Source organism: Centrocercus urophasianus, unplaced genomic scaffold, assembly GCF_019232065.1.
Source record: "Centrocercus urophasianus isolate 14NV4802_14NV808 unplaced genomic scaffold, USGS_Curo_1.0 seq_19, whole genome shotgun sequence".
Taxonomy (NCBI): Eukaryota; Metazoa; Chordata; class Aves; order Galliformes; family Phasianidae; genus Centrocercus; species Centrocercus urophasianus.
Genome location: NW_024884744.1, coordinates 4,233,638 through 4,248,198, shown reverse-complemented (window position 1 = coordinate 4,248,198; position 14,561 = coordinate 4,233,638). Strand labels below are relative to the sequence as shown.

The 14,561-nt window shown below is 47.9% G+C and overlaps 1 protein-coding gene across 4 annotated transcripts in view; it reads left to right on the top strand.

Annotated features, from left to right (window-relative positions):
* The window catches only part of TNIK (TRAF2 and NCK interacting kinase), a 71,719-nt gene that overhangs the window by 21,622 nt on the left and 35,536 nt on the right, over nucleotides 1-14,561 (top strand). For 2 of the 4 annotated variants that reach the window (XM_042820237.1, XM_042820236.1), the window contains exons 8-13: nucleotides 1,908-2,083; nucleotides 3,660-3,726; nucleotides 4,714-4,918; nucleotides 11,495-11,605; nucleotides 12,073-12,159; nucleotides 13,631-13,831. In XM_042820237.1, coding sequence (XP_042676171.1) covers nucleotides 1,908-2,083; nucleotides 3,660-3,726; nucleotides 4,714-4,918; nucleotides 11,495-11,605; nucleotides 12,073-12,159; nucleotides 13,631-13,831 — 847 coding nt within the window. The remainder of the gene's footprint in view (nucleotides 1-1,907; nucleotides 2,084-3,659; nucleotides 3,727-4,713; nucleotides 4,919-11,494; nucleotides 11,606-12,072; nucleotides 12,160-13,630; nucleotides 13,832-14,561) is intronic. The other 2 variants (XM_042820235.1, XM_042820238.1) reach the window with 2 other exon arrangements.

The window sequence follows — 14,561 nt, the reverse complement described above, 5'->3', positions numbered from 1 at the left end:
CTTTTCCAATTAAATCCAGCCAGCAGTGGTGCTTTGTTTTTCTTCCTGCATTTCACAGGTGAAATCCACTTGAACTTTAGTGATGTCATTATCGTAAACACTTCCTATCCCTGCCTTATAAAAAATGGCAAGATCTCTTTGTTAATGAAGTGGTATTTGCACTGTGATAGCACTTTTCATCTAAGCAGCTGGGAAGCCTTTGCAAACATTTATTTAAGCTTTGCAAAGCCTGGGAGCTGAGGGAACAGCAATGCATTTGGCTATGGAGATGGGCTGAGCTGGGGAAACAGCAGTGCACGTGGCTACGGAGATGGGCTGACCTGCACCAGGGTGGTGATGAGAAGTAGTAAAGGTGTCACCCAGAATCAGAGCTAGAGAGAGTCCTGCTTTTTGGAGAAGAGAGCCAAATGCCTGCAGGCTCCTGGGGCAATTAAAGCAATGCTGAGTGGCATCTGTGTGGTGCTGTGAGTGCTTGATCTGCTGGGCTGGGAAAGGACACATCTCTGCACCTGTCCTTGTGACTCGAGGATGCATGGGGCAGGCTTCAGTTTCCAGCAGCCCTTGTTTGTGTACATGCAGATTACAGTTCTTGCTGCTGTTGGAAGTTTGTGACAGCAGCTTGATGAGGTACATGGTTGTGTCTTGGCTTAGCCAGGGCCATGCTGGGCACAGACCTGTGTCCTGCATCTCTCTGCAAATACTGCACTGCAGCCTGAGGAGGTGGACAAACCCATTGTGTGCTGAAGGAAACATCATAAACTACTTCAGCTTAGCCCTGTCTGGGGTTGGATTGCGCACCCAGACGTGAGCTGTCTCCAGGTTCAGACCCACAGAGGAGAATGATGCTTTGGAGGTGCAGTTTTTAGAGCATCATGTGGTCTGGCCCTTCTGGAATACACAGAGACGCAGGGTTCCTTGAGGCAAGGTGGAGGATGAAGATTTGCTCGTTAATAAAGCTGGAGGGAGGATTTAATTGGATCCAGTAGTGTATTTTATTTTTGCATCTCAATTTGTATGGATTAGCACTTAAAAGATAAATCACTTCTAGTCTGACAGCTTAAAAGTAAAATCCCCAAAAGCTTATTGTTTTACTTCTCAATGCAATTCTGTAGTATCTGTTGGCTTCTGTCATTAATTTACACTCATTTTCCTATTTGCTAAAGCAACATACAGCATAGTGGCCTGTCAACATCTTTCTTCCTTGTAAATCCCTGTTCTCTTGGGTTTATAATGCGGTGAAATTAATTCCGGCAGAACTTCTGACATGCAAAACTTGAGATTAAGAAGGGTTTGTTTATTAAAGATTTGGCTGAAATTGTTTCAGCTGAGGCTGAATTTAACTATTTGCTGGTGAGGAGAGGCTGGGCTCTGCCGCCCAAAGCCACGGTCCTGCCTCTGCCCAAACCATGCTCCAGAAGAACATGTCCCGTTCTCCTGGGCTGTGAGCTGGGACATGGGGTCTGATGAGTGACAATTCATGGAGGGATTGCGTTTATATCTGTAGGTGTGGTCTCTTATTCTTACCTGCAAAGTCAAAGGGAAGGGTGTAAGAACAGTTTCTTGCATTTTGTTGGTTGCTATTGGTGCCATTTGGCTCTGCTGATGCCCCATTACAGTGATGGTTCCCACCTTTCTCCAGACTCAGCAGAGTGGTGTTTTCCCCTAATAGCACCTAAGAAAACATGGACAGAAGCATGCATGAGAAAACTAAGAGGAGATTTGATGATGCTGCTTTGAGCCCATGCTAAGTGTCGACAGGGAAGTTGCATGAATCCTCCCAGAAAGCTGCATCTGAGCAAGAACTGGCAGCATCCAAGCAGCATTCTCAAATACCCACGAATTTCTCACTTCCCGATACGAGAATCAACATGGCTAACTGTTTGCTTTTGTTTTCCCCTGCCTTCCAGGTCTAAAAAGTTTCAGTCCTTCATTGAGAGCTGCCTGGTGAAGAACCACAGCCAGAGACCGACGACGGAGCAGCTGATGAAGCACCCCTTCATCAGAGACCAGCCCAACGAGCGGCAGGTCCGCATCCAGCTCAAGGACCACATCGACAGGACGAAGAAGAAGCGAGGAGAAAAAGGTCGGTGGGAGCGCCGTGCTCTGGGCACTCCCTGAGCTTTGCCATGTGTTTGGAGATCCTCGGGTGCACTGAAGTGTATCTGTGTGGGGAAGGGAAGAGGAAGAATGAGAAGGGCATAAAGGACCAGGTTGCTTGCAGTCTCAGTCTCAAGTTTCCACCACTCAGATGGCATGCAGGTTGAGTTAAGTAGGTGTGCTTCTTTTTTTGTGCACCCTTGTCATGGTTTTAAAATATTTGATTTGATTTGGTTCCTGTTGGCCGTCACCGAAGTCGAAATGAGAACAGATACCCATAACAATTGGTGTTCATACAAAGGCTGCAGGTGATTGTCATTAGAGCTAATCAATGTTTTTAAGTCCTTTTTTTTTTCCTGATGAAAAATAGTGTCTTTTTGTCCAGGTAGTAATTTCCACTCGGAACATGTAAGCTTTGATTCACAAAAATGTGTGTATGAAATGCACGTGTGCATATATTTGTGCAAGCATGTGAGAGGGAGAAGCTGCCAAGCTGCATTTTTTCTGAGCTCACATCTTTCAAGTCTGTTGATCTCCGTGACATTTCTGCAGCACCAGTGATGAGCAGAGCTGTGCAAACGAACATCCAGATCAGACCCTTGCCCAAAGCAATTCCGCTGACTAGGAGTAACCTATTAAACTGGATGTTTGCAGTGAACTCTCTGGGCCCTGTCAAAGTGCTCTGAAAGGAAGATCAGATAGCTGAAAAATTTGTTAAAGTACTCCATTGCTCATGAGCTGAATTAGAATTTGCAAGCTTGTTTGTAGGATTCAGCAAACTAATATATATCGCTATGTCTTTTCTTATTGGTAGCAGTATTAATTTTTCATGCTTACCTTCCAGCCCTTTGCAATGGATTTCACTGTAATCAAAACAATGAAGCTGGATCCTAGCGAAGTATTAAATGTGTTTAGTCTTGCAAATGAAGGTTGTACCCTAGAGATGGAGAGTAATTGGATAAATGCAAGTCTTTCTTTTTACTATCTTTCCCTTCATCTGATAAAGCCAGTATCCCAGTAGAAATCACAGTACGTAGCACAGCTTTGCAATTGGGCTGTTATGCAGATATCTTCATTGCCTGGAAAACATACAGATTTGCATAGGGAGAGCATGTTTTTAGGAAGAAAGTCATTACCTTCAGAGCAGTGGTTAAATCCCACTTTCCAGTGCCTGTGGCTTCAAAAGCTTCTGGTGTGTCTCACTTGCAAGAGCTCTTCTGAAGAGAGTTTTTGCTGTGTTGTGGTAAATCTTTATTTATGGTAACTCTTCTTCCTTACATGGTGTATCTTAGGTTGCTGGAGGGTTGCACCTGCTGCAGCCAGGACTGCAGCCTTCTCCCCAGGTGTGCTGTGTGTGCCAGGACCAGCAGTCAGGGACAGCAGTGCTGATTTTATGGCCTTGCAGACCTCTCATAATATCAGAAAATGGACAAAAACATTGCTGGGTATTCTTTTTCATGACAGGAAAAAAAAAGAGTGTTCTGTTTTCCCCTCAGAGTTTTTAACCATCAGAAAAACAAATGAGTCCAGTAAAGGGCACTGATAAGTAATTATGTTCCTAGATGAGACAGAATACGAGTACAGTGGAAGTGAGGAGGAGGAGGAGGAAAATGACTCTGGAGAGCCCAGGTAAAAATCAACCTTTTGTTTCTACCTTTGTATCTCTTTGATTCTATATGAAATTGACTTGGATTGTAGGCTTATAACAAAGAAGATGGACAGTTTGATCACTGAGTCCTGTTCCCTGGTACGATGAAGTGTATTCCCCCTTTAGATGGTGAGCGGGCATTAAACTGATGCTACAGATCCCCTCAGCTGAAAGTCTGGGAAGACCCAGCTGTCTCATTTTCTGTGGGATTGACAGTGCAGGCTGGTACAGGAGCATGGCAGGTCCCTGTTAGACAGCCTGCTCAGTGCAATTAGTGCAGAATCCTCTGTGCACACACAGCTGTTGTTCTCAAGTGAACTACGCTGTGAGGAACTGCCCCTATGGGTATTTGGATGTGGAAGAATGTGTGAGCTGTTACTAAGATTCTTGCAAATGTGGTTCCTTATATCCACACTCCCTATTTCTGTGCAACTTTTCACCATGAAACTTTGCAGCGTTGCTTCAAGCACAATAGGGCTGGAAGTTTCTTTGATGACATTTTTCAGTCTCATTGTAATTAGTATCAGATTATTCCATTATTTCCCTGAGATAATGTAGTATTTTAATAGCTGGCGATGATTCATGCTAAGTGTGCTTTGTGAACATCTAAATATAGTGCCTGCCACTGCAGCACAAGGGACTTTGGTTAGAAACTTTACTGTAAAGGAATCCTTTAGCAAATGAATGTTGGTAAGCTGTGGTCTGGGCCAAGGCGTATGATTGAGCAATGTCTTGTCTGCTTCGGGGTTTATATTTGAGAAGAAAAAAAAATTATTTAGAAAAAAAAAAAAAGGGATGGTGAGGGGAGATGGTGTGAAACTCGTGTTCCACTTGGCACCGATCTGCCCCAACGCTTGTGACCCAGCCCTTCTCTCCATTCCTACTATGGGAGCATGGTTGAGTGCCTAGGTGCTGTGGGATGCATGGGATGTGCGTGGGACCTTCCGTGGTGCTTTTCTCCTGTGCAGCTCCATCCTGAACCTGCCCGGCGAGTCCACGCTGCGCCGGGACTTCCTGAGGCTGCAGCTGGCCAACAAGGAGCGCTCAGAGGCACTGCGCCGGCAGCAGCTGGAGCAGCAGCAGCGGGAGAACGAGGAGCACAAGAGGCAGCTGCTGGCCGAGCGGCAGAAGCGGATCGAGGAGCAGAAGGAGCAGAGACGAAGGCTGGAGGAGGTAACTGGCTGGAGCGAAGCCAAACTGGGGCTCTGGGAGCTGAGCAGCAGTGTCTGCTAACAGGTCCCACTTTCTGCGTGCTCTGTGATCATGTCCTGACCTCTCTAGATGGTAAACCCAGGCGTTTTGTTGTGCTGAACAAAGCCTCTGTTCACACGTGCTGCGTGTAGGTTTGTACCAACCTACTCTCCTCACCATGTAAGTGTTGTCAGCCCTTGTGGAGGTAATAGAGCTTGTTCATTGTAAATAAACCCCTTCAGCACCAAACTAAAGGGGTCCCTGGTCCTGCTGAGCACAGTTAGTCCTGAGCTGGTGTGACAGCTGTATTCAGTCCAGGTGGCCAATACTCCTGTCAGGCCAGATGTCTGTCACATTCATTGTCCTTATTTGCTGCTGTGGAATATGATGCTTGTAAAGAAGCTAAAAAACTCCATTTGCCCTTTCCCCAGATCCATGCACCACTTATGTCCCATTTAATCTTTTATTTCAGCGTTGGTCCTTTCAGCCCTGCCAATTACAATTTTTCTTATGGGGGAGGAGCAGATGCCTGGCTTGTGCAACAATCCATATGTGCCCCGAAGCATAAGATTTCATTACCCTTGTCTTAACGTACCAGCTACAAATACGACCGGTCATGAAATTATCCACCCCATTTAAAATCTAGCTGCAGTGTTTGACTGGGTGGCCGCAGTGTCAGTGAGTGGCACCCGACCCTGGAAGGAAGTGCTTGCTTTGGGGTTATCTCACAGTTACCGACTGAAAAAGTTCACAAAAGAATAAGGGGATTTCTTCTGCTCTTAGGCTTCTGATGTGGTTTTGCACGTGGAAGCCCATTGACTCACTCTGAGCTCATCCCAAGCATCTGATTGAAGGGTTCATGCATTAAGGGTAATTAAGTTAGCTTTATGAAGAGGTCGCCGATAGGTCTGAAAGATGTCTTGCAGTAAATGGGCTTCAGAGCATCCACACCCTTAATTTGACTGAGCCACAGCGTCTTCTATGTTTAACTTGGGTCTCCCTAGGCTGGGTTGAGTGGGATGAGTAATGCCCCAGGTCAGGAGCTTAGCTGTGAAAGAATTCCATCAGCTGGTAAATGTGTAAGTCTGTCGTGTTGTCAGTGTTGGGAGGACCTTGGAGAGAGGACAAGGTTTGTGCATGCACACACACCCTGAAATCCCCTGTGCCAGTACATGTTTATTTAGGAACGATCATAAGGGAATCATGGCTCTGCCATTGTAAGAACGTGCTTGCTGCAAGCAGTACAGAAGAGGAACAATAGCAGGATAAAAGCAGACAGCAGATTAGCTGAAATCCTGTAATGAATACAATACTTGCCTCTGTATTAATATGTTCTCTGCACATAGAAGAAAATCGTTCTCTCTTTGCCCGTGCTCCTTGGGCAGGTTTTGCTGGAGGACTAATCCCCTCACTAAGCTGGCAGATCAGCCCTGGACTGCTGAGGCACAGCTTTGCCCAGCTTTGCTCTTACCCCCATGTCATTAAAAGCTAATGCCACAATGGCTAGTATTTAAAATCAGTGCCTCTGTTTCCAATGACTGGAACAGCCCCCGTGGGCTCTTCACCCGTTACCTCCTTTCCAGCTGCTTTACAGTGTTCAGATCTAAATTGAAAGGCAGATGCCTGCTGGAGCAAAGCAGGCCCTGAGAGAAAAGGTGTTTTTGTGCTCCTGCTGTGTCAGAGAACTGGGAAGGATAGTGGGATGGTGACTGAAAGGTGCCCAGCACAGAGCTGCAGTGAGATCAGCCCAGGGGTTCTGTTGGGATTAAGACAGAGCAGAGAGCTGTGTGCTGGCAGCTGCCATGTTCCCTCTGCCCAGCAGCACTCATGTCCTGGGGGCTGATCATGCTTCATGCCATGCAGTGGGGTCTCAGATGCCCCTGCATTACCTGTTTTCCTCAAGAAACCCTTCTGAGGTGTGCTGACTCCTGTAGCTGCCCACCTGCTTTGTGTGGTAGTTTGTATCTGCCATGGGTTGCTGCAGGCAGAGGCAGGGATTAGCACACAAAGTTTCATTGCTCCTGCCCCTAATTCTAGCACAGTCAGTGATGGATGAAGTTTGGTCTTCATGTTCTCCCCAGATATTTTGGGGTGGCACATGCCTGATGGCCACACAGAGGCTTGCAGACAGCGGCTGTCACAGCTATGCCAAGCTCAGTATTGAGGTCAGTGCCCGAGGCTCCCTGTGCTCCATTGCCCTGCTGCTGTTCTGCTCCATAGAGCAGCCCTACAGACCCATCACAGCAGCACCAAAATTCTTTGGCAGCGGCCAGGCAGTTTCCTTTTGGCCTTCCATCTCCTTCTAACACTAACTTTTCAATAGCTCCAGTTGTTGACTCTTTGCTCTGGATTTCCTCCACCTAACAGGACCAGAATTTCTTCTGTGCTGCTTCACGGGACCCATGGTGATGCTTATCTTTGCTGAATTGTGAGGAGTAGAATGGCAGCTTTGTTTACCTTCATGCAGGAAGTTTCTGCACGTTCCATTTGTGCAGAATGAGCCTTGCTGCCCTGCATTTACCATCAAAACTCCTGCTGAGCTAGAGGAAAGCACATCTTATGGTCAAGAGCATTAAGGATACTGCACAACAAATATCCATACAGACCCCTTGGCAGCAATGAGCAGCTGTAGTCAGGAAGGATTTTACATAACCTCATTTTTATGTCATGTTGCAGATTTTAATTTTCTTGATAGGCAGAAAACGAAAGGTCAGATCTTACAGGGAATGCAGAAGCCCCATCTAAGCACCTTGCTGTTTACATGGCAGATTGCAGTCACTGCGGTTACTGGGCTGCATGTTCAGTGAATACAAACTTGCTGCAGCTCTTTTAGATGATAATCAGCTGAGCACTGTCTAGTGGAAGTTCTTACAAAGCAATGCAAAAGGTTTCCTGCAATTAATTATAGGTAAAATTAGGCCAGCTGGATTTGTAGTTGTTATTTTCTTGTGCACATGTGGGTATCATACAGCTTATAGGAGCATTTTCATTGGGATTGCTACTTTGCAGTGATCCTGGCAGCAGCCAGCATACCCATTTACAAGGAAAGCTCCATTACAGGAGCTCCTATAATGCAGTTATGCACTATACTTTACATCTCTTTAGTTTTGCTTTGTTTATAAAGCCTGCAGAACTCATCATTTCTGAAGCAAGACCCTCCTCCTGCACGGAGTCTCAGTCGTGTTCCTCCATGATGACCCCAAATAAAGCCTGCAGTGGTTCAGAGCATTGTCACATCTCCGTTTGCTGTGGTAGGAAGTTCTGACCCCATTTTTTCTACCGGTGGGAAACACCTCTCCATGCTCCAGTGCTCGGTGTCGGGAACGATGATGTTCCAGGCATAGTCACTGTTTCCCTGGTGGCTTGGATAAATGAGCCTGCCACAACAACACAGCCACCTCGAGTATTTGTTTTCATTTGTTACTTGGAATTCCCATTCCACATCTTTGCTGCCTCATGCTCAGGTTTGGGAGCAGCTGCCAAGGTTTTTGAGAGCTGCATTTGCGTGTGTTAGTGCCTCTCAGGGCCCTCATGGTTCATGGGGAGACTCTGACCCTGAACAGCTCTCCCACTGCTCCTGTTCCTAAATGCATCTTGTAGAGCAAGAAGAGCTTGCTCCTTTGATGTCCTTGTTTCATGCCCAACCTCCAAAGGCCTTCCCACTGGAGGCTTTGCCTTCGTGTGTCTTTCCTCATCAATATTTAAAACCTGTCATTTCCAGTGCAGCACAAATAAGATCCCATTCTGGCTTACAAGCAGCTACATAAATCTCTACCTGCAGAGTTATATAAACGCAGTCCTAATTAATTGGTGCTCTTGCCTTGCATGAATAATAAATCTGAATAGTGTAAATACACACAGTAGTTGCAGGCTTGGAGAAGTGTGGGAAGTGTGCACTTAAGGTGGGAGGGAGAGGGCAGAAAACGGAGAAAAGGAGCTCTTTGAATCCTTCGTTTCAGTTTTGAGCTGCATCTTGCAGATTTTCAGTTCAAACAAGATCCCCCTATCATCCTTGCGCTGGTGGGCGCAGGACCAAGTGGGGAAGGCACTGGTGTGAGCCAGGAGTGGAAGAGAGCTGCATTGCTGGGGGCTTCTCTCACCCCATCATGGGGTCAGATCCCTCCCGGTTATTTGCCAGCTGCAGAAGCAGGGCCCTAAGAGCAAGTGCACAGGGAGTCTGTGCTGCTGCATCTCTGCAGGGACAGCATTGGGCAGGATGTTGCTTGTAGGCAGCCATGACAAATGCTTCAGTTATAGCATGACCTGACCAAAGGGGTGTAGAAGTAGAGAGAAGCACAGATGAGCTCTGTACTCCAGGCCTTGAGAGGGGTGCAGCAGGGCACAGAAGTCTCTTAACTATTTTGATTAGCAGCTGGCAGCTCCAAAAGAAAAGCTGCAGCTGGAGGGGCTCATTTCCCAGCTTCTGGGTTTTGCTAGGCTTGAGGTGCAGAGAAGGCTGGTAGTTAGGTGTGTGCCTTTAGGGAGGGGATGAAATGGACCTGTCTCACTGGGCACTGGTGTGTGCATTTGGCTGGTAGCGGAGCAGTGTGCAGCTCTCTCCTGGGAACAGCATTTTCTGTTCTCCCTTGGAGGGATTTGGCTTCATGTGCCTGCTGGATGGGAAATAAAGACCAATTCGGTGATTTTTATCTGAGAAATAGCTGTGGCATTCAGTCCCCTGCCTCCTGCCAGCCAAGCCCAGCCTACACAACCATTATGTGTTTTATTCAACAGTATGCTATTTTAACAAAAAAAAAACACATTTAAAATGCCCTCTCTCCCCCAAACCAAACCAGTATGATGCACGCTATGTTTGGGAGCTGAAGTTAGCATGTGTTCAACCTGTGCTCCTGGGGGCTGTCTGAGTGCATGGGAGCAGCGACCTTCTCAGCTCTCATCCGAGTCAGGCCAGAGCTGGCAAAGCTGGGAAATCCCATTTGTCACTGCTACATCCCGCTCGTCTCATTTTGAATATAGAGCTCGAAGAATCAAAGCAGACATATGTCAGCACTGCTCTCAACGAGGACATGCGTACGCACAGAGTAACACATGCATCCCGTGGGCAGTGTGACAACGTGCGTGGCGTGGGACACGCCGGAGTCTGGAGCTGGCAGGTTATTTCAGGTTGAGTGCAATTTTCTTTCCCTGCAGCGAGTTAAGCAGCACTGATGGCTGTGGCCATGGATGGCAACTAATGCTGTGCTGCAGCTCTTGTGTTAAGCTGGAGGCAATCATCAGATTGCAGGATCCCTGTGGGTGTTACCTGTGGATGGAAAGGTGTGACACAGGCTGTGTATCTTTCATATTTTGTAATGTGGGTGTATTCTTATTGTAGATATCTGTATATCTATGGAGATATGTATCTAGATAGATGCGTAGATAGATGTCTGTATGTCTGTAGGTAATAGATACCAAATCTTCGTATATTGACAGTGCAGGTTTACTGCTTATCAGCAATTTAAACTATATGCATTTTCACCTCCAGAGAGCTCAGCCAGCTCCTTGGGCAGAGCCTCTGCAGCCAGCTGCCTGTTCTACATCCATGTGATGTAGCCGTCATGCAGCATTTAAATCACTCCGATACCTTCCTCGACTCTGCAGTCTGCCAACACGCAGCAGCAAGAATGTCTGAGCAGAAAAAGAAATATAAAAGGGAGAAACAAGGTCTTGGTCCATACTTCTGTGGGTTGCTTCCCCATGAGCACTGCATGTCTGTCTCTGCACCCAGAGGAGGAGCTATGAGGCCACAGTCCCTGGCAGCTGCTGGTTGCATTTGAGTGCCCTCTGCTGATGAGCTGGCTGTGGCCATGCAGAGATGCCTGCTTCTTTGGTGGCTGGAGCGTGCCTGTGGCTCCCAAATCCCTGAAGAGAGCAGTTTGGGGGTCCCTGAGCTGCAGCCTTGGAGAGATGCCTTGAAGGGGAGAAAAATCATGAGTCACACTCTTGGTACCTCTGAAGTAAGCAGAAGCCAATCCTCCCCATGCAGTTCACATCAGAAGCATGGGAGCAGGTGGTAGATTGTCATCACCATATTGTTGTTGGGTTGGACATGACAGAGCCAAAGAAGAGGGATCATGGGCCAGGAGATGGGCAGGAGCAGGGTAAGCCCCCATTGCACTTGTTTTGTGATTGCAAATGATTCAGCCTGTTGCTAGCTAATTATTTTCAGTATGGGCATGTGATGAGCGTGCGCTTCCCCCCCTTGCAAGCAGCATTGTGTCCAGACTGGAGCAGTACGTCCTTACAGAGCCGTATTGATTGCAGGGGAAGAGGCTGTAAGTGTGTGAGCCCTTGTCATAAAAAGTAGCTTGATCTTCAGTGACTCAGTCAAGAGTCTTCTTTTCCTTAGCAGATAGCATGACTGGCAGATAAGAATCAAGAAAAGAGAAAAACCGTTGGATTTTGGATCTTCTGTGTGTTTGGTTTTGGTCTCAGCAAGCCTATGAGGGACATGATGCCTTCCTAGCATCCCCCCCAAACCTCGGGAGTGGCTTTGTGGGGCTGTGAGGTGAGGGGACACCCGTGTTGGTGGCTGACCTGTGCCCTTTGCCCCTGCAGCAGCAGCGGCGGGAGAAGGAGCTGCGCAAGCAGCAGGAGCGGGAGCAGCGGCGGCACTACGAGGAGCAGATGAGGAGGGAGGAGGAGCGGCGGCGTGCCGAGCACGAGCAGGTAATGTGGGCCCTCACCCTCAGTGCCTCTTGCTCCAATGGGAAAAAGGCCCGTCTTCTCACGAGCACTCCTGTTTCGTCCCCGCTTTCATCACTGGAGAGGAAATGGTTTAATTGTTAGCGCTGTGCGTGTCGCTTCCTGCTGTCCTAATTGGTTTCTGTGCGGATCCACTTGTCTGCCTGCAGGTTGGGGATGCTTGGTGAGGGGTTTTTCCCCCCTCCTGTCCCCAGGTGGGGTTCTGCACTGCCCACTGTGAATGTTGGCCATTTCCAAGCAGTTTTAGCTCATTGCCCTCAGAAGCCCCTGGGCTCTTTGGGCATGGCTGAGGGTACCCAGTCTGGTCAATCAGTGCCAGCACGTGGGTGGGATGGATTTGGGTGCCCACCACATTGCTCTTCCTCTTGCAAAACACTGTCTCTTTCACCTTCTCTCTCTTTTTTCTTTGATCCTTGCTGCCATACCTCCAGGAGTACATCAGGCGACAGTTAGAGGAGGAGCAGAGACAGTTAGAGATCCTGCAGCAGCAGTTGTTGCAGGAGCAAGCACTTCTTCTGGTAAATGGGACACCCCGTCCCTGCTCGATGCTTCCTGCCCGCATGCACTCACACCCCCTGCATGCCTCCCACCATGCTGAGGCGTGGACCAGCAAGCTGTGACGAGCATACAACCACCCCTCCAGCCCCACACCAGCATGCCAAGCTCCCCGTGTCCCCACGTGCCTTTGGCCTCCCTCAGAGGAGCAGGCCTGGATGCAGCATGGCCCTGTTTGCTTCCCCACCACATTTATGGCTGTTAGCAGCATGCTGGAGTATGATGGAGCTGTAAGATAACTGCACCGGGCAAACCCACGCTGTGATGTGGGTTTTAATGTTTTGTGTGAATGCTTCTATCTTAATTCCCTTGCAGGAACACCGTGCAGTCCCTCTCGTGACATTTTCTGTTGTTTAATTATTTTTTGGAACAATTCTTTTAAATTGCTGTTAGCCGTTACACTCTCACTGTGTTTACTTTTAATCTATGTGGATTATTGTTTGTCCCCCTATTGAATTTACATAGGGAAAAGCAAAACCCTCACACAAGCCTGTGCTTTTTAAAAAGGCCTTTTCAAAAGTTGTTAATGATTTAGTCATTAAACCTTACGGAGCTGTGGGGATTCAGGAAGATCATACTGTTGGCTCTGCTGTGCTGCCATTGACACCAACAATAAATTAGTCCTACAAAGTGCTCCATAGACCCAGCTTTGGCTGGGGTTTTTATGAACTAATGGTATTTGGCACCTCATTGCATTGATCCTTTGTTCTCCTCATCCAGAAAAATCTGGGCAAAATCAATGGTAATTTATAAGCCCTGTGAGCAAGTTATTTTATCTAATTGGCTTCTGTTTGGGATTGGCAGAGGGATGTCCATGCTGACCTCGTGTTTCTGACGTAGATTGGAAGTCTCCCCCAGCAGCTTGGCGCTAATGTCCCTCTGCAGACCAACTTTCCATGTGCTTCAAGGCACAGCTGTAGGCTGTCAAAAGCTGCAATCTCTGAGGTGCCTCCCACCTTCTCTGAAGAGTGCTGCAGCCGCTGAGGGACTTGGGTGGCCCATGAGCAGCACCTGACCCTGCTGGAGGAGGTTGCCCAGGTCCCTGGTCATGCTGCTGTGTGGCAGAGGGTTGCACAGGTTTTGTGTAGGTGTTGGAGCCATCGGCAGGTTGTGCAGGGTTTTTCTGGTGATGCAGCACTACCACTTTCTGTTCCCATGTAGAAAATGGAGGCAGAGAGATACACTAAATGCAAAGTCCCATGCAGGGTTTAAAACTCCGGATTTGTTGGCTGTGTCCTCTGACCTGTCTCTTCTCTGGGATGCTTTACAGCCCACCCTCCAGAGTCTTTGGATTTAAAGGGCTTTGCAAGAAAACAGCTTTTCAGATGCTTGGGCCCAGCTTTCTACCCAAAGATAAACCTGCAGTTTGCTGTCCCGCATCGACACGCTGGCTGGGCACCATGCAGCCATGTCACTGTGCTTTCTTCTGGGTAGGAGTATAAGCGCAAGCAGCTGGAGGAGCAGAGGCAAGCAGAGCGGCTGCAGAGGCAGCTCCAACAGGAGCGGGACTACCTGGTGTCCCTGCAGCAGCAGCAGCAGCAGCAGCGGCAGGACCAGAGACCAGCGGAGAAGAAACCACTCTACCATTACAAAGAAGGGATAAATGCCAGCGAGAAACCAGCGTGGGCCAAGGAGGTAGGCACAAGCAAAGAGTGCGTGTCGTGCTTGCAGTTGGATTCTTACCCAGCGCTGTGCTGGGTAAGAGATTTTTCCATGAGGATGTACAAGAAGACGAAGTCTCCTTGAGAGATTCAGCCATAGGTACATGGGTACATGCCAGCAAGAAGCCTGGGCAGCTGTTGTAGCTCCTGTGTTTGCCTGAGAAGGGGCAGCTGCTGGCCAGTGCTGAGAGGTGGTTGTGGGTGCACTCAGAGTGCTAATTCAGCTTCCCATAATCAGAGAACAGACAGCTTTTTCTCTCATGCTGAGGGCTTTATCTCTAGGGATTGCTCTTCTTTTGTGATTTTCAGGAATAGAAGCCACAATGCTGATTTTCTCCCCATCAAAAAGACAGAATTGTTATAACCATTGCAAGATCTTGAATATTAATTATTGCCTGACTGAATCGTCTTGAAAAGATGAAGACGTGCATTGTCTGCAGTGCAGTGTCAGAATCACACGCGAACATTTCCTTTCTCCTTAATCTCTTTGTGGTGGCTCCATTAAGACGGGTGCCCACTCTTGTTTTTAATTTTTCTAGAATTCTTTGGGTTTAGTTGGTTTAATTTTGTAACTCTCCTCCTCCACAAGAAGGTCGTTTGATAATTCACCCATTCTTCCTACTGAGCAGGGCCACTGCTGTGCTGCCAGAAGTCTGGCACTCTTTGGTCTTGGCAGAATTAATGGGGTTTTGAGAACTCTTTTC